This window comes from Monodon monoceros, unplaced genomic scaffold, assembly GCF_005190385.1.
Source record: "Monodon monoceros isolate NGI ecotype Baffin Bay Population unplaced genomic scaffold, NGI_Narwhal_1 Super_Scaffold_11, whole genome shotgun sequence".
NCBI classification, from domain to species: domain Eukaryota; kingdom Metazoa; phylum Chordata; class Mammalia; order Artiodactyla; family Monodontidae; genus Monodon; species Monodon monoceros.
This window is the reverse complement of record NW_021703767.1, coordinates 106,930,410-106,954,937: the sequence shown is the minus strand read 5'-3', so window position 1 is coordinate 106,954,937 and position 24,528 is coordinate 106,930,410. Positions and strand designations below refer to the sequence as shown.

The window sequence follows — 24,528 nt, the reverse complement described above, 5'->3', positions numbered from 1 at the left end:
ACCTTCCAAGCTGTTTCTTTTTCCCCACCAGTACCTAATCCTAGCTCTAGCCTTCTGTCTTGGTTTTCTGATTTTGTCTTACATGTGCATCTAGAACTAGAGCTGGCTACTGAAATTCAGATTGTTTGACTGAAGTCCCAACAATGTATTTGGTTATCATCAGATGCTTCTCCTTGGTGACTAGACCTTATAACTTGTAACCTCAGGCAACAATTGGTGGCCACCTTCAAACTAATGTCTCCATCTGGAATTCCCCACTCTGCCATCCACAGATGAAATCCTTTACGTATTGTTGCTGGGTCAGGTTAATTCTAAATTTGTCACTTTCATTTCCAGTCTTCACACAGTTGGCCATATTCAACCAGTCTGGCCCTCTATAAATCAATCCCCCTTCCCTTATCCTTTGGGGACAGCACATTCAGGCTATAACAAAAATGATCTCTATAGCAACAGTTCCATATGGGCAACAATTAAAATTTGAGAATATGGACTAAAGTTGCTCTAAGTGTCTTATTCTTTTGTTTTATTTTAGCATAGGCTTCTTTTTATTATAGATCTTTATTGCAGTATCATTCCTTCACAATACTGTGTTAGTCTCTGTCGTACAACAAAGTGAATCAGCCACATGCACACATACACCCCCGCAACCCCTCCCCCCTAAGCCTCCCTCCCCTCCTCCCCATCCCACCCCTCTAGGTCATCACAAAGCACCAAGCTGATCTCCCTGTGCTATGCTGCTGCTTCCCACTAGCTAATTACTTTACATTCAGTAGTGTATATATGTCGATGCTCCTCTCACTACACACCAGCTTCCCCCTCCCTCCCCCGCATATCCTCAAGTCCACTCTCTATGTCTACGTCTTTATTCCTGCCCTGCCACTAGGTTCAACAGTACCTTTTTTTTTTTTTTTTTTTTTTAGATTCCATATATATGCGTTAGCATATGGTATTTGTTTTTCTCTTTCTGACTTGGTTCCATGTCCTGGCTATTGTAAATAGTACTGCAGTGAACATTGTGGTACATGTCTCTTTTTGATTTATGGTTTTCTCAGGGTATATGCCCAGCAGTGGGATTGCTGGGTCATATGGTAATTCTATTTTTAGTTGTTTAAGGAACCTCCATACTGTTCTCCATAGTGGTTGTATCAATTTACAGTCCCACCAACAGTGCAGGAGGGTTCCTTTTTCACCACACCCTTTTTCCTAGATTTTTTGGTAATGGCTGTTCTGACCGGTGTGAGGTGATACCTCATTGTAGTTTTGATTTGCATTTCTCTAATAATTAGTGATGTTGAGCATCTTTTCATGTGCCTCTTGGCCATCTGTATGTCTTCTTTGGTGAAATGTCTATTTAGGTCGGCTGACCATTTTTGGATTGGGTTGTTTGTTTTTTTGATATTGAGCTCCATGAGCTGTTTGTATATTTTGGAGATTAATCCTTTGTCTGTTGTTTCATTTGCAAATATTTTCTCCCATTCTGAGGGTTGTCTTTTTGTCTTGCTTATGGTTTCCTTTGCTGTGCAAAGCTTTTAAGTTTAATTAGTTCCCATTTGTTTATTTTTGTTTTTATTCCCATTACTCTAGGAGGTGGGTCAAAGAAGATCTTGCTGTGGTTTATGTCAGTGTTTTTCCTGTGTTTTCCTCTATGAGTTTTACAGTGTATGGTCTTACATTTAGGTCTTTAATCCATTTGGGGTTTACTTTTGTATACGGTGTTAGGTGGTGTTCTAATTTCATTCTTTTACATGTAGCTGTCCAGCTTTCCCAGCACCACTTATTGAAGAGGCTGTCTTTTCTCCATTTTATGTTCTTGCCTCCTTTGTCATAAATTAGGTGACCATATGTGTGTGTGTTTATCTCAGGGCATTCTATCTTGTACCATTGATCTATATTTCAGTTTTTGTGCCAGTACCATACTGTCTTGATTACTGTAGCTTTGTAGTATAGCTTGAAGTCAGGAAGCCTGATTCCTCCAGCTCTGTTTTTCTTTCTCAAGATTGCTTTGGCTATTTGGGGTCTTTTGTGTTTCCATACAAATTATGAATTTTTTTGTTGTAATTCTGTGAAGAAAGCTATTGTTAATTTGATAGGGATTGCATTGAATCTGTAGATTGCTTTGGGTAGTATAGTCATTTTCACAATATTGATTCTTCCAGTCCAGGAACATGGTATATTTCTTCATCTGTGTATGTCATCTTTGATTTCTTTCATCAGTGTCTTATAGTTTTCTGAGTACAGGTCTTTTGCCTCCTTAGGTAGGTTTATTCCTAGATATTTTGTTCTTTTTGTTGCAGTGGTAAATGGGATTGTTTCCCTAATTTCTCTTTCTGATTTCTCCTTGTTAGTGTATAAGAGCACCACAGATTTCTGTGCATTAATTTTGTATCCTGCAGCCTTACCAAACTCATTGATTAGTTCTAGTAGTTTTCCAGTGACATCTTTAGGGTTTTCTATATATAGTATCATGTCATCTGCAAATAGTGACAGTTTTACTTCCTCTTTTCCAATTTGGATTCTTTTTATTTCTTTTTCTTCTCTGATGGCCATAGCTAGGACTTCCAAAACTATGTTGAATAAGAGTGGCAAGAGTGCACATCCTTGTCTTCTTCCTGATCTTAGTGGAAATGCTTTCAGTTTTTCACCATTGAGAATGACATTTGGTGTAGGTTTGTCATAACATGGCCTCTATTATGTTGAGGTAGCTTCCCTCTATGCCCATTTTCTGGAGAGTTTTTATCATGAATCAGTGTTGAATTTTGTCAAAAGCTTTTCCTGCATCTATTGAGATGATCATGTTTTTTTATTCCTAAATTTGTTAATATGGTGTATCACATTGATTGATTTGCATATATTGAAGAATCCTTGCATGCCTGCGATAAATCCCACTTGATCATGGTGTATGATCCTTTTAATATGTTGTTGGATTCTGTTTCCTAGTGTTTTGTTCAGGATTTTTGCATCTATGTTAATCAGTGATATTGGTCTATAATTTTCTTTTTTGTGTGATATCTTTGTCTGGTTTTGGTATCAGGGTGATGGTGGCCTCATAGAATGAGTTTGGGAGTGTTCCTTCCTCTGCAGTTTTTTGGAAGAGTTTGAGAAGGATGGGAGTTAGCTCTTCTCTAAATGTTTGATAGAAGCCATCTGGTCCTGGACTTCTGTTTGTTGGAAGATTTTAAATTACAGTTTCAATTTCATTACTTGAGATAGGTCTCTTTATATTTTCTAATTCTTCCTGGTTCAGTCTTGGAAAATTTTACCTTTCCAAGAATTTGTCCATTTCTTCAAGGTTGTCTATTTTATTGGCATATAGTTGTTTGTAGTAGTCTCTTAATAATCCTTTGTATTTCTATGATGTCAGTTGTCATTTCTCCTTTTTCATTTCTAATTTTATTGATTTGTGTCCTCTCCCTTTTTTTTCTTGATGAGTCTGGCTAAGGCTTTATCAGTTTTATTTATCTTCTCAAGGAGCCAGCTTTTAGTTTTATTGATCTTTGCTATTTTCTTTGTTTCTATTTCGTTAATTTCTGCTCTGATCTTTATGATTTCTTTCCTTCTACTGACTTTGGGTTTTGTTTGTTCTTCTTTCTCTAGTTGCTTTTGGTGTAGGGTTAGATTGTTTATTTGAGATTTTTCTTGCGCCTTGACGTGAGATTGAATTGCTGTAAACTTCCCTCTTAGAACTGCTTTTGCTGGGTCCATAGGTTTTGGGTTGTTGTGTTTTTGTTGTCATTTGTTTCTATGTATTTTTTAATTTCTTCTTTGATTTCTCCAGTGATCTCTTAGTTATTTAGTAGCTCACTGTTTAGCCTCCATGTATTTGTGGTTTTTACAGGTTCTTTCCTGTAATTGATTTCCAATCCCATAATGTTGTGGTCAGAAAAGATGCTTGGTACAATTTCAATTTTTTAAAATTTTCCAAAGCTTGATTTGTGACCCAAGATGTGATCTATCCTAGAGAATATTCTGTGTACACTTGAGAAGAAGGTGTATTCTTCCACTTTCAGGTGGAATGTTCTATAAATGTCAATTAAATCTATCTGGCCTATTGTGTCATTTAAAGCTTGCGTTTCCTTATTTATTTTCTGTTTGGATGATCTGTCCATTGGTGTTAAGTGGGGTGTTAAAGTCCCCTACTATTATTGTGTTACCGTCGATTTCTCCTTTTATGGTTGTTAGCATTTGCCTTATGTATTGAGGTGCTCCTTTGTTGGGTGCATAAACATTTATAATTTTTATATCTTCTTCTTGGATTGATCCCTTGATCATTATGTAGTGTCCTTCCTTATCTCTTGTAACAGTCTTTATTTTAAAGTCTATTTTATCTGATATGAGTATTGCTACTCCAGCTTTCTTTTGATTTCCATTTGCATGGAATATCTTTTTGCATCCCTCCACTTTCAGTCTGTATGTGTCCCTAGGTCTGAAGGGGGTTTCTTGTAGACAACATATATATGGGTCTTGTTTCTGTATCCATTCAGCCAGTCTGTGTCTTTTGGTTGGGGCATTTAATCCATTTACATTCAAGGTTATTGTCGATATGTATGTTCCTATTACCATTTTCTTAATTGTTTGGGGTTTGTTTTTTGTGGGTCTTTTTCTTCTCTTGTGTTTCCCGCCTAGAGAAGTTTCTTTAGCCTTTGTTGTAAAGCTGGTTTGGTGGTCCTGAATTCTCTTAGCTTTTGCCTGTCTGTAAAGCTTTTGAGTTCTCCATCAAATCTGAATGAGATCCTTGCTGGGTATGGTTGTAGGTTTTTCTCTTTCATCACTTTAAGTATATCCTGCCACTCCCTTGTGGCCTGCAGAATTTCTCCTGAAAAATAAGCTGATAAACTTATGGGGATTCCTTTGTATGTTAATTTTTGCTTTTCCCTTGCTGCTTTTAATTTTCTTTCTTTGAATTTAATTTTTGTTAGTTTGATTAATATGTGTCTTGGTGTGTTTCTCCTAGGGTTTATCCTGTATGGGACTCTCTGTGCTTCCTGACTTGGGTGACTCTTTCCTTTCCCATGTTAGGGAAGTTTTGCTCTATAATCTCTTCTTATGTTTTCTCAGACCCTTTCTTTTTCTCTTCTTCTTCTGGGACCCCTATAATTTGAATGTTGGTACATGTAGTGTTGTCCCAGATGTCTCTGAGATTGTCTTCAATTCTTATCTTTTTTTTTCTTTATTCTGCTCCTCGGCAGTTATTTCCACTATTTTGTCTTCCAGCACAGGTATTCGTTCTTCTGCCTCAGTTATTCTGTTATTGATTCCTTCTGGTGTATTTTTCATTTAGTTATTTTGTTGTTCATCTTTGTTTGTTTGTTCTTTAGTTTTTCTAGATCTTTGTTAAACATTTCTTGTATTTTCTCAATCTGTGCCTCCATTCTATTTCTGAGATTCTGGATCGTCTTTACTATCATTACTCTGAATTATTTTTTAGGTAGATTGCCTATTTCCTCTTCATTTATTCTGTCTTGTAGGTTTTTACCTTGCTCCTTCTTCTATGACATATTTTTTTGCTGTCTCACTTTTTTTCTTTTTTTTAATGAATGGGATTGTGTTTCTGTCTTACTGGTTGTTTGGCCTGTGGCTTCCAACACTGCAGTTTCCAGGCTGTTGTGTAGAGCTGTGTCTTGGTGCTGCGATGAGGACCTCTGGAAGACCTTACTCCAATGAATATTCCCTGGGGTCTGAGGTTCTCTTTTAATCCAGTGGTTCAGACTTGGGGCTCCCACTACAGGAGCTCAGGCCTGACTCCTGGCTCGTGAACCATGATCCCGCAAGCCATGCAGGCAGCCATGCAGGAATCAGGCTCCCTGACTTCAGACTATACTATAAAGCTACAGTAATCAAGACAGTATGGTACTGGCACAAAAACAGAAAGATACATCAATGGAACAGGATAGAAAGCCCAGAGATAAACCCATGCACATATGGTCACCTTATCTTTGATAAAGGAGGCAGGAATGTACAGTGGAGAAAGGACAGCCTCTTCGATAAGTGGTGCTGGGAAAACTGGACAGGTACATGTAAAAGTATGAGATTAGATCACTCCCTAACACCATATACAAAAATAAGTTCAAAATGGATTAACGACCTAAATGTAAGGCCAGAAACTATCAAACTCTTAGAGGAAAACATAGGCAGAACACTCTGTGACATAAATCACAGCAAGATCCTTTCTGACCCACCTCCTAGAGAAATGGAACTAAACACAAAAATAAACAAATGGGACCTAATGAAACTTCAAAGCTTTTGCACAGCCAAGGAAACCATAAACAAGACCAAAAGACAACCCTCAGAATGGGAGAAAATATTTGCAAATGAAGCAACTGACAAAGGATTAATCTCCAAAATTTACAAGCAGCTCATGCAGCTCAATAACAAAAAAACAAACAACCCAATCCGAAAATGGGCAGAAGACCTAAATAGACATTTCTCCAAAGAAGATATACAGACTGCCAACAAACACATGAAAGAATGCTCAACATCATTAATCATTAGAGAAATGCAAATCAAAACTACAATGAGATATCATCTCACACCAGTCAGAATGGCCATCATCAAAAAATCTAGAAACAATAAATGCTGGAGAGGGTGTGGAGAAAAGGAAACCCTCTTGCACTGTTGGTGGGAATGTAAATTGATACAGCCACTATGGAGAACAGTATGGAGGTTCCTTAAAAAACTACAAGTAGAACTACCATATGACCCAGCAATCCCACTACTGGGCATATACCCTGAGAAAACCATAATTCAAAAAGAGTCATGTACCAAAATGTTCATTGCAGCTCTATGTACAATAGCCCGGAGATGGAAACAACCTAAGTGTCCATCATCGGATGAATGGATAAAGAAGATGTGGCACATATATATAATGGAATATTACTCAGCCATAAAAAGAAACGACATTGAGCTATTTGTAATGAGGTGGATAGACCTAGAGTCTGTCATACAGAGTGAAGTAAGTCAGAAAGAAAAAGACAAATACCGTATGCTAACCCATATATATGGAATTTAAGAGGAAAAAAATGTCATGAAGAACCTAGGGGTAAGACAGGAATGAAGACACAGACCTACTAGAGAATGGACTTGAGGATATGGGGAGGGGGAAGGGTAAGCTGTGACAGGGCGAGAGAGAGGCATGGACATATATACACTACCAAACGTAAGGTAGATAGCTAGTGGGAAGCAGCCGCATAGCACAGGGAGATCAGCTCGGTGCTTTGTGACCGCCTGGAGTGGGGGGGATAGGGAGGGTGGGAGGGAGGGAGATAGATGCAAGAGGGAAGAGATATGGGAACATATGTATATGTATAACTGATTCACTTTGTTATAAAGCAGAAACTAACACACAATTGTAAAGCAATTATGCTCCAATAATGATGTAAAAAAAAAAGTAGAACAATAACAAAGTGAAAACTAAAATTAGAATAGGAAACTAACAGGTATGTTAGAAAAAATATAAAAATATACATGAAACAACAACTAGAAGGTGAAACAGAACCACAATAGTAAAAAAAGAGGAGGAGGAAAACAAAAAGTGGAAAAGGCCTTGGCTGTGGAGGGTGGGGCCTAAGCAGCGGTGAAGTTTGGGCAGTGGGCGGGCCCTATGCTTAGGACCCAAAGGGCTGGAAAAGGAAGTGGGGTGGGTGGGTGGGGTTGTGGGAGGGGGCTTAGGCTCAACAGAACAGAAGCCCCCAGGCATGCCTCCTGCCTCTGTTCTTAGAGGGTGGGGGGGCCCCATCTGGGAGCCCAGCGTGCTTCCTGGGCTCCAGTGGGTGGTGCAAATGCCCTCTCCTCCTCTACTGCTCCTCCAGTCTTGAGGTCCCCTCCCACCTGCCTCTCCTGATCTCCCCGCCCTCCTTCCTATGCCCCCAGGACCCACGCAGCCTGGAGGGGGCTTTGGAGGGCGTGGGACCAGCCTGGGGGCTTGGCAGGTTCCCAGTGCCCGAGTGAGCGTGGCAAACGTCCTCTGCTCATTTCCTGATCCTCTGGTCCTGGAGGGCCCCTCTCGACTGCCTCTCCTGTTCTCTCCTGGCCTCCCTCCTATGCCCCCAGGACCAACCTGGCCCAGAGGGGACCACTGAGCGTGTAGGACCCAGCCCGAGAGCCGGGCAGAGTTCCCCAGCTGACTGGGCAGGGGAAATGCTGGGCCCGCTCCGCCTCTGATCTGAGCCCCTGAGGGTCCTTCCAGGCGTGGGAACCCCTCCCCTTCCTGCCTCTCAGTCACCCTCAGGGGCGCCTGTCCTGTCCAGGCTCCACTTCTCCTCCCCCCTCAGTGTCCCCACATCCTACCGGTGCTCTTGGGGGTTCTTCCCATCTCCCTGGACGTCAGGGTCCCCCACCAGCATCCGGCAGGCACCCTAGTTGTGGGGAGATGCGAACTCTGCATCTTCCCACACCACCATCTTGACTCGGAACCTCCAGCATAGGCTTTTTCTTCTCCTTCTCTAAAGCCCGCACTTCTTTAATTACTTCTATTTTTTTTAGCCTCGGTGTACTAAGTTGATTAGTCTATCCTTATTCACTTCCCCTACCCTTACCAATCCATGTTTAAAAATATGAAAAGATGACCCACCTATCTAGCAATCAAAAATATTCAAATTAAAGCAAGGAGAGATTATTTTTTACTGCTTCAACTTTGTCTTGCGGTGAAAGTCTAGTGAGATAGTCTTTCATTTTTACTCTTTAAGGGACTGGAAATTACACAGCCTTTTGGAGGGCAGCTTGACAATATGTATAAAGAGATATTATAAACATCCCATCTTTTGAGTCAGAAATTTCACTGATGGGTACTTCCCTGGTGGTCCAGTGGTAAAGAATCCACCTTACAATGCGGGGGGATGCGGGTTTGATCCCTGGTCAGGGAACTAAGATCCCACGTGCTGCGGGGCAACTAAGCCCACAAGCCACAACTACTGAGCTCACATGCCTCAAGTAGAGCCCGCTTGCCGCAAACTACAGAGCCCACACGCTCTGGAGCCCATGCACCACAACTACAGAGCCCACGCGCCGTGGAGCCTGTGCACCACAACTAGAGAAGAGAAAACCTGCATGCCACAACTAGAGAGAAGCCCACACACCACAATGAAGATCCCACATGCCTGAAGAAAGATCCTGCGTGCCGCAACTAAGACCCGATGCAGCCAAAAAGAAATTAAATAAATAAATAAATAATAAATAAATCTTTGAAAAAGTAAAAGAAATTTCACTGATGGAATTAGTGAAATGCAGATGGAGATTCACAGATCATTCCTTTCCCTCAAACTCCTGAGCTCCTCTTAGATTGACAAAATGAACTTTCCTGCCTTTGCTTATGTAGAAGTTCCTCATTTCTTTGGTCACACCCCACCAATGACCTTCAGATATAATCCACTGGAAAAGAAGTCTCTGCATTCATGATCCACTCTAGTACTGCTGCTTACTGTGCCCTATCCCTGAGGTGCTAACACAGCATGCCGACCAAGTTAGTGTTAGCATCTGACCATATAAAACTATATGTTCTTGCTTTATGCTAAGTTAATTTGTTGATGAAAATAAACATATGTGAGATTCTCTAAGTTCTTATTAAAACCATGATATCTTTCTAATAAATTAATTATATCATAGGTGTATTTTGGCCTGTGTAATTTTCTTTAATATAAATGGACATTTCATTCTTTTGAGAGGACATGACTTTTTGTTAATAAACCTTGTAATTTAGCTTAGTAATAAATCAAGATCCAGACCAGTAAAGCCAGTGAATGATAATTACGCTTGGCTGTGTTAGTTATTGAGACTATGAATTAAGAGTTCCCTGAAAGTCCTCTCATGAGAAAGGAGAATCGCTAATATGACATTGTCATCTCTTTCTTGGGTCATTGTGCCTTTGCATAGGAATGAAATGTTCCCTTTACAAATGTGTAATACACATATTAGAATAAACTTCATAACTTAAATGCTTTTAACAGTCAAAAAAAGTAGATAGCAATTTATGCCCTTGCTTAATTATTTTAGAGTATGTAAAAAGCACGTAATAGAAGCAATAGTTGCTATGCAACAAGGATGGCACATTTTTAAATAACTGAGTATTTACTAATTATCATGGATTTTTGTTTATTTCAAGTATTGCTTTGATGTGAAGAAAGCAAATTAATGTGCATGCTGAACATTTTAAATTGGTTCCAAATGCAGTGTTGTTACTTTTCAGTTAAAATGTTGTAATTAAGGGCTTCCCTGGTGGCGCAGTGGTTGAGGGTCCGCCTGCCGATGCAGGGGACACGGGTTCGTGCCCCGGTCTGGGAGGATCCCACGTGCCGTGGAGCGGCTGGGCCCGTGAGCCATGGCCGCTGAGCCTGCGCGTCCGGAGCCTGTGCTCCGCAATGGGAGAGGCCACAGCAGTGAGAGGCCCGCGTACCGGGAAACAAAAACAAACAAACAAACAAAAACTGTTGTAATTAAAACATTTCCCACAGCCAGACTGCTTACAATAAGTGATAGTCACCCATTGACTATCACTTTATAGTGCCATAAACAAATTCCAACCAAATATTTTCTTAGATTATTACTAAAATATCACATTATGGAACATCTTAGGATTATACTATTGACCTCATTTTAAACAGTACATAGCGTTTTGAGAAACCAGTAGTTAAAACAAACAAAACCTTAATTCCTGACTAAGCAAATGGATTTATAGTGAAAACTCAGGGAGAAAAAGTTTACTTCAAGAAATAATTCCAGCATTGAAGGGTGAGGCAAAAAAAATCTCAAATTCTTCTTTAAAATGGAAGAGCCAAATGGCCTAATAATTCCTAATGTACCTCAGTGTACTGTTAATAGAATTTAAAAAAACAACTTGTAAAATACAATTTGACAGAGATACAGTCGTCATTTAAAAAATATCAGTTTTCATTTATGTGTAATTAATGTATGGTTAAAATGAATATTGAGGGTACACTTTAATTTTTTAAATTATGCCATGTAATTTTCAAAATTGAATTAATAAAATCATAAAATTTTAGGTCTGGAATAGCCTGCAAAGATCATCTGATTTAAACCCTTAATCTACATAATAAAAATAGTCTCTATTATTAGAGTGTTTACTATATGCCAAGCCTTGTGCTAAATGTTTTTCATCAATATAATTTTAATCATTCTAACATTATTATTCCCATTGGCACATGGAAAAAAATAAAGCTCAGAGAAGTTAGGTAATTTTCCAAGGTTGTATAGCCAGGAAATGAGAACTGATACAACACCCCCACCCCCTTCAAAAATGAGAGCTAATACAAAGTCCAAAATGTCTGTATTTGGCTTAGGTGGACTAACAGGAACCAGATTTACCCTCCTTCCTGAAACAACTAAAACACTGGAGAAAAGATAGAAACAATGGTTTCAAGACACTGGACATCAGGCAATGAAGGACAGTGATTCTTGGAGATAAGAGACAAACAAGATAACCCCTGTGATTGCCCTAACTTAGTGCCTTGAAATAAATTTAAGGCCATGGTACAGGGAGTGGGAATCCAGGTGGAGTGTGGCAGATTCTCTGAGTTGAGGAGACCTTATGAAGAGTGCAGGGAATCTAAGTGGCTAGAATTCACAGGATAGTGTTCTCAGGAGACAGCTGCACAGAGAAAGAATATTGGATGTCTACAAAGAATCCCCATTAATTATATGTATGCTCAGTGCATATAAATGGGGAAACTACCCAGAGCAAGGGAGACCATCTGAAAGGATCAGAGATAATGCTTACACAAGGCCAATAATAATGCCTGTTCTCACCAGCCAGACTGGAAAACCTATAATTCATAGGGCAGTAGGTAGAGTTCTCAGAAGGGTCTTGCATCAGTAGTAGGGAATAATTAGCCCTAGACTAAATGCTGAGCTGGTCCTGCTCAACAAACTTTAAAAGGAAGGCATTAAAAAAAATCAAGCTGATTCCAAGAAACTTAACTACATCCCAGAAGAGAGTTCAAGAATATTTATAAGAATACAAAAATATCCAGCATTTAACAAGATAAAATTCACAATGTCTAGCATCCAATCAAAAATTGCCCTGCATGGAAACAGGAAAATAGGACTCAAAATGAGAAGAAAGGTCAACAAATAAAAATTGACTCAGAAAGGCACAGATGTTAGAATTAGCAGACAAGGACATTAAAACAGTTATGCTAACTGTATTCCATATGTCCAAAAACTAGAGGAAAAATTGACCATGTTAAGCAGAGATGTGGAAGATATAAAAAAGACCTAAACTGAATTTATAGAGATGAAAACTACAGTTGTCTGAGATGAAAAGTATACTGGATGGGATTAATGGCAGATTAAGCATTCCAGAAGAAGAGATTAGTTAAATTGAAGACACAGCAATAGAAACTATGCAATGAAATAAAATAGAAAAGAGACTCAGAACAAAAAAAGGGCATCAGTGAGCTGTGAGACAAATTCAAGTGGCCTAATATATGTATAATTGGACTCCTCAAAGGACAGGAGAGGACAGAAAAAATATTTGAAGAAATAACAGTTAAAAAAAACAAAATTTGATGAAAACTATAAACCCACAGATTCAAGAAGCTCAGCAAACCTCAAGCATATTCAAGAAGCTCAGCACACCTCAAGCATTATAATCCAATTGCTCAAAATTATTAATAAAAAGAAAATCTTAAAAGCAATCAGAGAATAAAAGACATATATGAGGAACAAAGATAAGGGTGAGAGCTGATTTTTTTTATCATAAACAATATAAGCAAGAAGACAGTGGGACAGAAAGTATTGAAAGAAGAAGGGTGGGGCAGGGGTGAGGGGGTGGTGGTAGGAGCTGTCAACTTAGAATTCTATACAAAGTGAAAATATTTTTCAAACATGAGGGTGAAATAAAGGTCTTTTCAGAATGAAAAAAACAGAAAAAATGTATCTCCAGCACAGCCACACTATAAGAAATGTAAAAAGAAGTCCTTTATTCAGAAGGAAAATTATACCAGATGGAAATATGGATCTATACAAAGGAATGTAGAACACCAGAATCGGTAACAATATGGATAAATATGATATTTTTATCATTTAAATTTCTTTAAATTATAATGGAGTATTTAAATTAAAATATTAATAATCTAATGAGATTTATAACACGTAGAAGCTAAATATATGACAACAATATCACAATAGCTGGGAAGGGAAAGATGGAAGTATACTATTGTGAAATTCTTTTCTTTCTTCTTTTAAGTGAAAATATAATTTATTGGCTCTCGTAACTGCAAAGTTCAGTGGTGGGCTACCTTCAGGCACAGCTGGATTCAGGGCTGTCAAGCTGGTTTTCTGCCAGATTGGTTTCATTTTCAGACTCAGAGTTGTCCTTCCTGATGGCAAAAAGGGAACAGTAGCTCCTCCCGTCTCTTTTCTGCATTCTTAGCAAAAAACTCACTGTAGCTGTCAGATTCTAACTGAATCATGTTCTTAGTCTTGAACCAATCACCACAGCTGGCAAGACTGGGCATGTTGATTCATTTGGACCTGGGTCACATGCTCACCCTTGCAGGACAGATTCCCACTCAACCATATTGACTACAATAGGGGAAGAATGAATCCCTAAAAAAAAAAGAAAATAAAATAAATATCCCCTCAAGTTTTCAGTTGAAAGATGGGCCAAGAGATAGGGCAATGGGTAGGCAAACTGACAATGAGCTGGGAAATACAGTGGACCCTTCTGGGCGTACCTTCCTGGCAGATTACCCTTCTCTGAGAATTTCTCCATCTGCCTCATGGGTTGAGCCAGATTCCTTTCATTTGCCCCACTCTGGCCACTCTACACCCTTGAAACCCTGCTTTCTATCCCCAAAGCCTGAATTGAATGGATGAAAGTAATAGTTCCTGGACCCTCTGACTTTTGGTTGGGGTTGGCGAGTATGGAACAATGGCAGGAGATCTAAGGAAGGGAAGAAGGGGGTCCTTTCATTTTAGTTTTATCCCTCAACCGACCATCACAGCCCCCTTTTTCCTCCAGCCTTATAGAGATATTATTGACATGTGACACTGTAAGTTTAGTATGTACAACATGATGATCTGACACACGCATATATGTGTTGCAAAATAATTACTACAATAGGGTTAGTTAACATATCCTTCACTTCACATAATTACCTTTGTTGTTTTGGTAGTGGTGGTGAGAATATTTAGTTTCTTATACAATATATGAAGTGATATATCACAAGAAGATAGATTGCAATAAGTTAAAAATATATTCTATAAACTCTAAACCAACCACAAAAATAGAAAAACAAAGAGTTACAGCTAATAAACCAGCAAAGGAGATAAAATTGAATTTAAAAAATAATCCAAAAGAAGACAGAAAAAGAGGGGAAAAAATGAGATGGGCCAAATAGAAAATGCATAGCAAGATAGATTTAAAGCTAATTATATCAATAATCAAATGAAATATAAATGGTCTAAACCAGGGTCAGCAAACTTTTTCTATAAAGGTCCAGTTAGTAAATAAAATACAATATTTTTGGTTTGTGGAACATACAGCCTCTGTTGCAACCAGTCCACTCCATCATTGTAGCTTAAAAGCAGCCATAGATGATATGCAAATAAATGGGCATGGCTGAGTTTAGTCTGTGGACCGCGGTTTGCCAAGCCCTAGTCAAAATACCCCCATTAAAAGACAGAGATTGTCATGTTGGATGAAAATGCGAGACTCTACTATATGTTGCCTATAAGAAATGTACTTTTATATAAAGAAATATTTTTAAAAATAGGTTAAAAGTAATGGATGGAAAAAAGATATGCTAGAACAAATCAAAAGAAGCTAAAGTAGCTACATTACAATCAAAATAGATTTCAGGGAAATAAATCAGAATATTTAGAATATTACCAAAGATAAAGAAGGTCATTTCATAATGGTAAAGAGATAGGTTCACCAAGAAGACATAATAATCCTAAATGGTTTTTCACCTAGTAAGAGAACTTAAAAATTAAGCAAAAAATGATAGAACTACAAGGAGAAATAGACAAATCTATAATTAGAGTCAAAGATGTCAATAACCCTCTCTCAATAATTGATAGAAAAATATCCAGAAAACTCATTAAGGATATAAACTATGGAAAATAGTATAATAATTTATTTTGAAGAGATACAGTAAACACTATTACCAAATATGACCTAATTGATATGTATAGAATCCTCCATTTAACAGCAGAATACACATTCTTCTCCAGTGCACATGGGACATTTATTAAAGTAGATCATATACTGGGAGTAAATATGTCTCAATAAATTTAAAAGGATTCAAGTCATACAAAGTATTTTCTCTAACCACAATGGAATCAAATTAGAATTCATTAACAGTTATCTGGAAAAAAATCCCCCAATATTTTGAAACTAAATAAATACCAAGTCCATGCTCTTAACCACTATGCCATGTAGATGTGTAGGAAGACGGCTGTGTGGAAAAACTCACCACGCTGAGCTATGGAGTCCACCAGAGACACTCAGGTGTCTCTCCACCTCATAGTAGCTCTAAGATCTTTGTGAAGGCACTTAATTTCTCTGAGACTATTTCTTACTGTAGACAGTGGGAATAATAATTATTGTATGTTCTTTCCAGGGTTGTTGTAAGAATTAAATGAGTTAGTAGATGAAAAGGGCCCTGTACCATACCACCTAGCCTGTTTGTTACTTGGTGAACATTCTCTCCTTCCGCCCTCAGCTTACTCAGTTCTTGGCAGGACTTCAGTGCATAGTCTGATTCCTTAGCATTCATATTTTTTTACTACAATACAAAGCCTAGTATTTGAATAGTCATCTACTTTTATAATATATTTATTCAGTGGTTAATTTAGAAATAATCTGAAGTATTAGTTTTCAACCAGTATTTGTTTTTAAACTTTTAGAAAATAGTATAATTTATTTTTAGGAGATATATTTTGTTTAATGATATATGTACATCAAATATAAACAAGTGGTCTGATTTCTACTTTGACATCAGAAACTCCCTTGGTTTTAAAGGGATCATCAAAGTAATCAGTGATTATATTTGGTGTTTGGCTCCACGAACAGTTAGAAAATGATATCAAAATCAACCACAAAGATCTCACTTGGAAAATAGTTAGTGGAAAAATAGCATTTTGCACACTAGTATTAGACACAAATATTATAAAACTCTAATTATGCATTTCAACAACAAATACAAAAGGAATTAAAAAACAACATACTCAGAATGCTCTGGAGTCATCAGAAGGCCTTCAGGGAGGAGACAGAGTTTGAGCTAGAGGAAGATATGGATGAATTAACATCTGGAATGTGTACACAGACAATAATTGATTTTTGTGTAGCTCTTGAACTCATATATTATTCATGCTGTTTTTTAGAGATTAGAATTTTTTCATGATTTTCAAAATTACTATGTTATTGTATAAAGCAGTTCATAACATATGTATGCACCATCACCTAATTCATTTATTTTGCATAAACATAAGTCCTGCCATCTAAGATACTTTAAACAAACAGCTCTTATCAACATGTCAAAAACGTAAACATGACGATTTGGTATGAATTCATCTTTTCAATGACAATATACCAGCTTAAGCAAGTCATTGTTTGTGGGCTCATCACTTTGTTCAGACTCTTCAGATCGTGAAGGAACCAGTAGTGTCATCTCTCTGTGCTACAGAGTCAACACATTCAGATGGCTTTTGGCTTCCCACTGCAGCTTCCTTAAATGTTTAGAAATCCCACCTGAAGCTCATCACGTTGCTTCTCTTTCTCAGGTTGTGCAAATTAAAAATCAAATCAGAAATAGTAAATCACTCTTCTTTTTATCTACAGTGTTTTTTCTTTCCCATCCTCCATCTATTCCTTCCTTTTTCCCCTTCCCCTTACCTACACTAGTTCATTCCAAGGAACAGTTCAGGGGCAAGAAGATCTCCTTTCTTCCTGACACAGGTAGAACAGAACATTCTTCTCATTCAACCAGTCAGCCACCCCCTTTCCTTCCCTGAACTCTTCCTTTGTTTCCTCTTCATCAAGGGACTCTGCTGATTTGCTAAATGGCCTCTTCCCCATAATAAATTTAAAGAACTTCTGTTTTTAAAAGTTCTTCTCAAGTCCTTCTGTCATCTAATTTCGTTTGTCCTGTCCCACATAGTTTATGTACATCCTTGTTCTCTTAATTTGAATCCATATTTTGAAATATGTCTTTTTATCCTAAAATAACTCTGGCTCTACCAATTAACCACACAAGGAAATTTTTTTGAACACTTGATATTTTAGTACCTTGGCACAAATTTTTCTTGAGTTTTTCAAAAAATGTTTGTTTACTCTTTTTTTTATATAGTGTCATGGTATCTTGTGGGCTATTAACTCTTGAAGTTTTCTGAATGTTTTGCATTTGATTTCCTCCTTTCATGTGTTCTTGACTTATCTATTCCAGTGTGGCTGGAGCGCAGTAATCAAATGGGAAAGGCAGTAAAAGTCAGGTTGGAGAAGTCCAGGGCCGCCATACATGCTGTTCAGTTTGCATCGTGACTAATAGCACAGGCCAAGGGAGAGAAGGGAGCTGGAATCCGGCCTGGGCTCTGCTCACCAAGTCTTGTGCCTTGCCCAAGGCTGTGTTTATCTAAGGAAGGCATGCTTTTTTGATTTACACAAAGGTGTCATATGGGCTGATGGTGGTCCTGTAGAAGATCGTGTATGGAAGTTTGGATTTTATACTAATGCATTGAAAAACCACTAAGAAGGAATAAAATCATCCAATTTATAGTTTGTGAAGAACACTCTGCTGTGTATCAGGTGTTGGAGAGAGGCAGGAATAGAAGTAAGGAGGCCACTCAGGAGGTGGTGGTGACCACAACTAGGGTGGTGGAAGTAGAGGTGTAGAGAAATGGATGGATTCGATGCATCTTTTGGAGGCAAAATGAACAGGACTTGGTGCTGGATTAAGTGTGGAGGGTAAGGGAGACAGAAGTGTGAAAGGTGATTACCCCAGTTACTGACTTGAATAACTCGATGGGTGACGGTACTGTGTCCTGAGATGGGGAGCATTGAGGAAGGAACAGGTGGGGAGGGAATTGTATCAAGATCTCTGGTTCAGACAGTTTTTTTGAGATACCTGTGATGTATCTAAATGGCTACCAGGAGGCAAGTGAACACAAGTACCTGGAATTCAGAAGAACATCTGCTCTTTTTTCTGAGGGCCCTGAGGCCCTCCTTGTCTTTTGTAATCTGCTAGCAACACACCTGAACAGTTCTATCATGTTCCTAAATGATTATCGGTATCCTTTCCCCCAAACAATCCAGAAATTTATTTTGAGAGAGCCAAAATAACTCCGTGCATTGAGTATAAACGTAACTGTTTTGCCTTGACGCAAATGATCAGTCCTATACCCAGTGCAATAAATCCCACAGACCCCACACTGGGACTAGTCTTCTATGTGGATTTTATGTAATTTAAGTGGCTTCCTGAAAACTTTCTTAGCAAACTTTCTGTTTCCTGGTACCCTAGTTTCAGTATCCCCTTGAGAAATTCAGGTTGACCTCTCTCCTTCTCCTCTTAGTGGCCTGAGAATCACAGTCACCATAAGTCATGTTTGACGGTTTTTCTCCCAAGTTATCTGGCATTTACTCCCTCTTAGAATTTATAATCATGGCACAATGTAAATCTCGAGCCAGCCTGTCACTGGGATCCCTTCTCTACTCCACTATATAGTCTCCCAGGGCTAAATGACTCCAGGACTCATAGATTTGTTCTCTCGCTCCAGTAGACAGAGCCAAAACCAATGGTTAAAAACCATGGGGAGAGAGATGCTGGCTCAACTGAAGGAAAAACTTCCTAATGCTGAGCGCTATCTGAAAATGGAAACGCCTGCTGGGGAAGGAGTGAATTATGGTTTCTGGTGGTGTTGAGGCACAGAGCAGACAATGATTTGGTGCAAATTCCACGGTAGAGACTGAAGTCAGGGTGTAGAAATAATCTCCACTGACTATTGAATCCCTGCTTGTGCAAGAGCTTTACACAGATGTTTCATCTCATTTATAATCCTCATAACGACCCCCAAGGGAATTAGTTATAACCACATCAGGAGAGGTTACAGTCACAATTTAAGATCACACAACTAGAGTGGCAGAGCCAGGATTTAGAGCCAGGATTTAAACTCAATCCAAAGCCTTTGTTTATTCTTCCACAATTCATGGAAGCTTGAGAAAACGAACTAGGGGATTTCTAAGGTCCCTTCCAGCACCGTGATTTTATGTGAGTCAAAATCTGGATACGGGCATCACTGACTATGTTTTCCTTCAATCAGCCTTCTGGCCTCAGTCGCATTAAAATGATAATCTTTGACCCCAAAACTGTCTCATCTCTATCAAGAAAGGACCATTTTTAAAAAATCGACATTTATTCCTTGTATCCACTCTTAGTTTTCAGCAGAACTTAGTGTAAGAGCCTCAAAATCTTTTGTTTTTTCCTTATAGGGTTGCTGGCAAGGACTGAGTTTACACCATAAATGTACAGAAGATTAAGCTTTTAGTATTTCTGAAAACTGTTATAATATATTGTACTAACTTCTCTACTCATTTTACAGGTTTTGATGGTCTTAGAGGATGTAACACTATTTGACCTAAGGTCAACTTTTCTGGCCCGAGTTCTGAGTCAGGTTGTTTTTAAACATTAGAATTTAAAAATTAATATTAGGATTAGAATTTTTAAAATTATTAGATCCTGAGTTCTCATCACAAGAAAAAAAATCTATTTCTTTAATTTTGTATCTATATGAGATGATGGACGTTCAGTAAACTTATTGTGATAATAACTTCAGGATATATGTAAGTCAAATCTTTATGCTATACACCTTAAACTTATACAGCACTGTCAATTATATCTGAATAAAACTGGGAGAAAAAATATGAGTCTGAAAATAGGCTTAATTTACTTATCTTAAGATAAAATGGCTCTATTTGTGTGTTAAATGCTATTTTCTAGGTTGAAGCTGAACTCGCCAAGGAAAGGGCCCAACATTTAGTTGAATTTCAGGAGCAAGCTCTTCTCTTTAAAGAAGTTAAACTGGAACTCGATATTGAAAAGGAAAAACACCAAGAAATAATCCAAAAGTGTAAGAAAGAAAAAGAAGAACTACAAATGAAGGTCTGTCATTATGATGTTCATCATTATTTAATGGGTTTGAAACTGTAGATGTTGGTTATTTCCTCCTAAGGACACCACTATATTTATAACTCCTGTAGATTTTCTCATGGTCATTGTGCCTTAGTTTTAGGTAGATAGAATGGTTTGGCTATTCTCCAGAATGAATGACTGAGATAAATTATATAAGCATACAATCCAGCTATGTATGGTATTTTTTCCTACTAAAATAAACTTATTTTTAAAACAGCATAAATTATGTAACTAATAATTAGCATGGTTAGATGTTCCAATACCTCGAGTATCCAACAAAAGATAATGAGGTGTTTCACATAATTAAAATTTTACCAACAATTAAAGCCTATCCCCTTTAATGGCAAATATTTTCAACTCTAAATATTTTTGAATGAAGGGAAATATTTTTTAAATGTAATCACACCTCCATAATTTCTTTTTTTCAAAGTATCATTTTAACTTTATTTTATTTGTTTTTGGCTGCGTTGGGTCTTTGTTGCTGCGCGCAGGCTTTCTCTAGTTGCAGTGAGCAGGGGCTACCCTTCATTGTGGTGCACGGGCTTCTCATTGCAGTGGCTTTTCTTATTGCAGAGCATGGGTTCTAGGCACGTGGGCTCTAGTACTTGTGGCTTGCGGGCTCTAGAGTTCAGACTTAGTAGTTGTGGCGCACGGGCTTAGTTGCTCCGTGGCATGTGGGATCTTCCCGGACCAGGAATCGAACCCGTGTCCCCTGCATTGGCAGGCGAATTCTTAACCACTGTGCCACCAGGGAAGTCCCCATAATTTCTTAAGCAATGCATCCTAAACATAATACAAGGTTTTGTTAAGGTTCCCTTGTTTTCATAACACCTGAGAGTAGAATGTGTGTGTGTGTGTGTGTGTGTGTGTGTGTGTGTGTGTGTATTAACCAAGACCCAGTGGTGAAGTCATATTTTTGAATAAACTCATTAAGAGTCTATGTAAATTAGCCTTAAATGAGACTTACTGGCCGCTACTTTGGTGTATAGAGGGTATGGTACAGCCTTTTCAGTAGCTCACTGGGAACGATAGGCAGGGCTAGCCACGTGAGTGTAGCACCATAGGTCCCCACACTCAAAAAGGCCTTTCAGTTTTAACATTCTGCAAATGCTGTCTTGAAATTCTTAATAATTTTACATCTGGGGGGACTTCCCTGGTGGTCTAGTGGTTAAGACTCCCCCTTCCAATGCAGAGGGTTTAACTTCCAATATGAGTTGGACCCCTGGTCAGGGAGCTAAGATCCCACATGCCTTGGGGCCAAAAAGTCAAAACATAAAACAGAAGCAATATTGTAACAAATTCAATAAAAACTTTAAAAATGGTCCACATCAAAAAATAAACTCTTAAAAAATTTTTTAAAAAGTAATTTTATCTCTTAATTTGTGTTTTGTTAAGTGAAGTCATTTTGGGACAATGGAGTATGCGCTGGGAACTTGTAACCTGGCTCACCTTAGGCCCCTCCTCTTCTGGACAGATTCTATCCTAGACAGACCTCTTGCTTCCTGGCTCCTGCCCCCCACCCCACTTTTCCCGTAACCTTGTGACTGCTGTTGCAGTCCCCAGGTGGCTCAGGACCAGCAGCAGGGGAATGCTGAAAGGCAGGCCCCAACTTACCAGGGCTACAGTCTTTCAAGAGAAATCGTAAGTCCAGATTTTGTGAGTGAATTCTCTTGATTTTTAAATTTTTTTTTAAAGGAATATTATTCAGCTTTATTTACTTATTTATTTTTGGCTGCACTGGGTCTTCATTGCTGTGTGTGGGCTTTCTCTAGTTGCAGTGAGCAGGGGCCATTCTTCGTTGCGGTGTGCAGACTTCTCATTGCAGTGGCTTCTCTTGTTGCAGAGCACAGGCGCTAGGTGCACAGGTTTCAGTAGTTGTGGCACACAGGCTCAGTAGCTGTGGCTTATGGGCTCTACAGCACAGGCTCAGTAGTTGCAGCGCATGGGCTTAGTTGCTCCGCAGCATGTGGGATCTTCCTGGACCAGGGCTCGAACCCGTGTACCCTGCATTGGCAGGTGGATTCTTGACCACTGTGCCACCAGGGAGGTCCCTTGATTTTTAAAATGTTGACTCCCTTTTTAAAAAATCAAAACATGTTTGTGGCTATGTGAGCCTCCTCTCCCCAGGATAACCTGCTCTGTTTCAGTGTCAGCTCTCCTCTGGATGAAGGAAACTACTGTTCAGACCTAGCAGTGGCCCTCTTCCTTCCTGGATTAATTGAAGAAAATGGAATATTAATTTAATTTATAAAATTACTAATGTGGTAAATAGATTTCTTGTAAAAGTTATTCTTAATGTAAATTTAACATTTGAAACAAATTTTGGATACATAATTTAAGTAATGGTTCACAAAATCCTTGGAACTTTGGTCTATGAATGTTTTCCAGATTCTTCATGGGCTGATTTCTTGTACTAATATTTATGTGACAATATCCATAGCATAAATAATAAGGATATGTTTCATCAGGAGTTTTGCTCTTCCTGGTCTGTTTTCTGTTATTTGTTTTGCTTTTTAAGGAGAAAAAATTAAGTAATCTTTTCCCTTCTAAAGAATTTCATGACTTTGAGGAGAAGTTTCTCAAGTTATTCTTTCCTCTCTTTGTCTAGAGGTACCACCTTCAGAAGCAGTATATTTTCTAAGTATTCTGGTATCGTCTAGAACTGCACTGTCTAATGTGGTAACTTATGTGTCTACTTAAGTTTCAATTAATTAAAATTAAAGTGAAAATTGAGTTCCTCACTCATGTTCGCCACGTTTCAAATGCACAAGAGCCCATACTAACAAGCGAGAGCCTATTATGTGCATTTCTTCCCAAGTTAACGAACAGTGATATCACCTTCATAGCTTGGAACTGGCCATGGTGAGAGTATTCACACCATGGAAATTAGATATAAATCTGGCTTTTGTGTGTGTATGTGTGAGTCCGTTGTCAAACATTTACCAGCACACCACTATCAATAGTCACATGTGGCTAGTGGCTACCATATAGGACAGCACAGAATATTTCTATCATCACAGAAAGTTCTGTTGGGAAGGGCTTCTATAGAAGGTGTAGTGTCTAGGGTACCTCCAGTCATCATATTCAAGAAAGAAAAAAAATATATCGAAGGAAAACTTGTATGGTTTGAGTAGACTATAGGTGTGGTGCTCTCCTACATGCATCCCCAAACATCAGGCATTTCTAGGTCCCAAAGCCACCCTAAAGTGAGTCCAGACAGGCACTTGATCAAGACTTGAGCTGTCCTTGGTAGCTCAGTTCAGCCACAGAGATTTATGTATTTCCAAGTATGCCCAAGTGATTAATGCAATTCCATTTTAGTTGATAAAAATAAAATTTTAGTCTTAACTTTTAAAATCTTGAAGCCCTATATATGTCATAGGATTTGTTTTCATCAGATCAGAACACCAGTTATTTAGAATAAGCCACTTAAAACCACGAGAATTCTGTGGATACCTAGAGACTATCACCCACAAACTAATGCAAGATTTATCTTACAGATATCTGACTTAATTGAAGGCTCTACTAAAGATCTAAGGCTGAAAGTGGCTGCTCTTGAAGAAAAGCTCCATGAATCCCATATTCAATATACTGAAGAATCTGAGTTAAAGGAGAAAGAAATCGAAAACCTTAAAAATTTGGTTGCAGAATTTGAATCACGCTTGAAGAAGGAAATTGACAGTAATGATTCAGTTTCAGAGGACTTGAGGAAGGAAATGAAACAGAAGTCAGATGAACTGGAAAGAGCAATGCTGGCACAAGCACAACTGATACAGCAATTCAACCAGTCCCAGGAAGAGGTAAGAAGCAGGTGATGGTACCATTGCAATTAGTGAAAGAGTGCATGTTCTTTCAACAAACAAAACAGGAAAGGTAGCTTGGTGTCATGCAAAGAGTCCTGGACTATTAATCAGAGATCTGGGGTCATATCCTGGCTCTGTCCTTAACTAGGCAGGCACTTAACCTCTCTGGACCTGGCTTCCTTTTCTGTAAAATGAATAATACATTTAACTACATAATCTCTAAGGTTTCCTGAGCCAGTTCTACTGTGTTGCAAATGACCATTTAAAACCTCTAAGATTAGAAATCTTTATAAATTTATGTCTTATTTGTTGTGACATTAAATCTTTGCCAAAGAAACTTTTAGAGTACTTGCTGCTTAAGTTAATATTTTGGACAATATATTTTAAAAACAATTGTTCTTTAGGGTTTTATTTTTCTGTCAATCTAAAGTTATAAGATAATTTACATGTAGTGGTCTTCTTTCCTATGTATGCATGATTATTTCAGCAGTGTTTTTATTTAAACCGGAGTAGACTTATTTCGATTTGAAATTTTTTTCCTAAGAAAATCTTATTTCTGAACTGCTGAACAGTTTAGAAATGGTGGA

General features: G+C 38.4%; 1 protein-coding gene across 7 annotated transcripts in view; it reads left to right on the top strand.

Moving 5' to 3' along the window:
* LEKR1 (leucine, glutamate and lysine rich 1) overlaps positions 1–24,528 on the top strand; it is a 269,467-nt gene that overhangs the window by 227,808 nt on the left and 17,131 nt on the right. For all 7 annotated transcript variants that reach the window (XM_029214726.1, XM_029214723.1, XM_029214721.1 and 4 more), the window contains 2 exons: positions 19,947–20,108; positions 23,639–23,938. In XM_029214726.1, the coding sequence (XP_029070559.1) occupies positions 19,947–20,108; positions 23,639–23,938 (462 nt within the window). The remainder of the gene's footprint in view (positions 1–19,946; positions 20,109–23,638; positions 23,939–24,528) is intronic.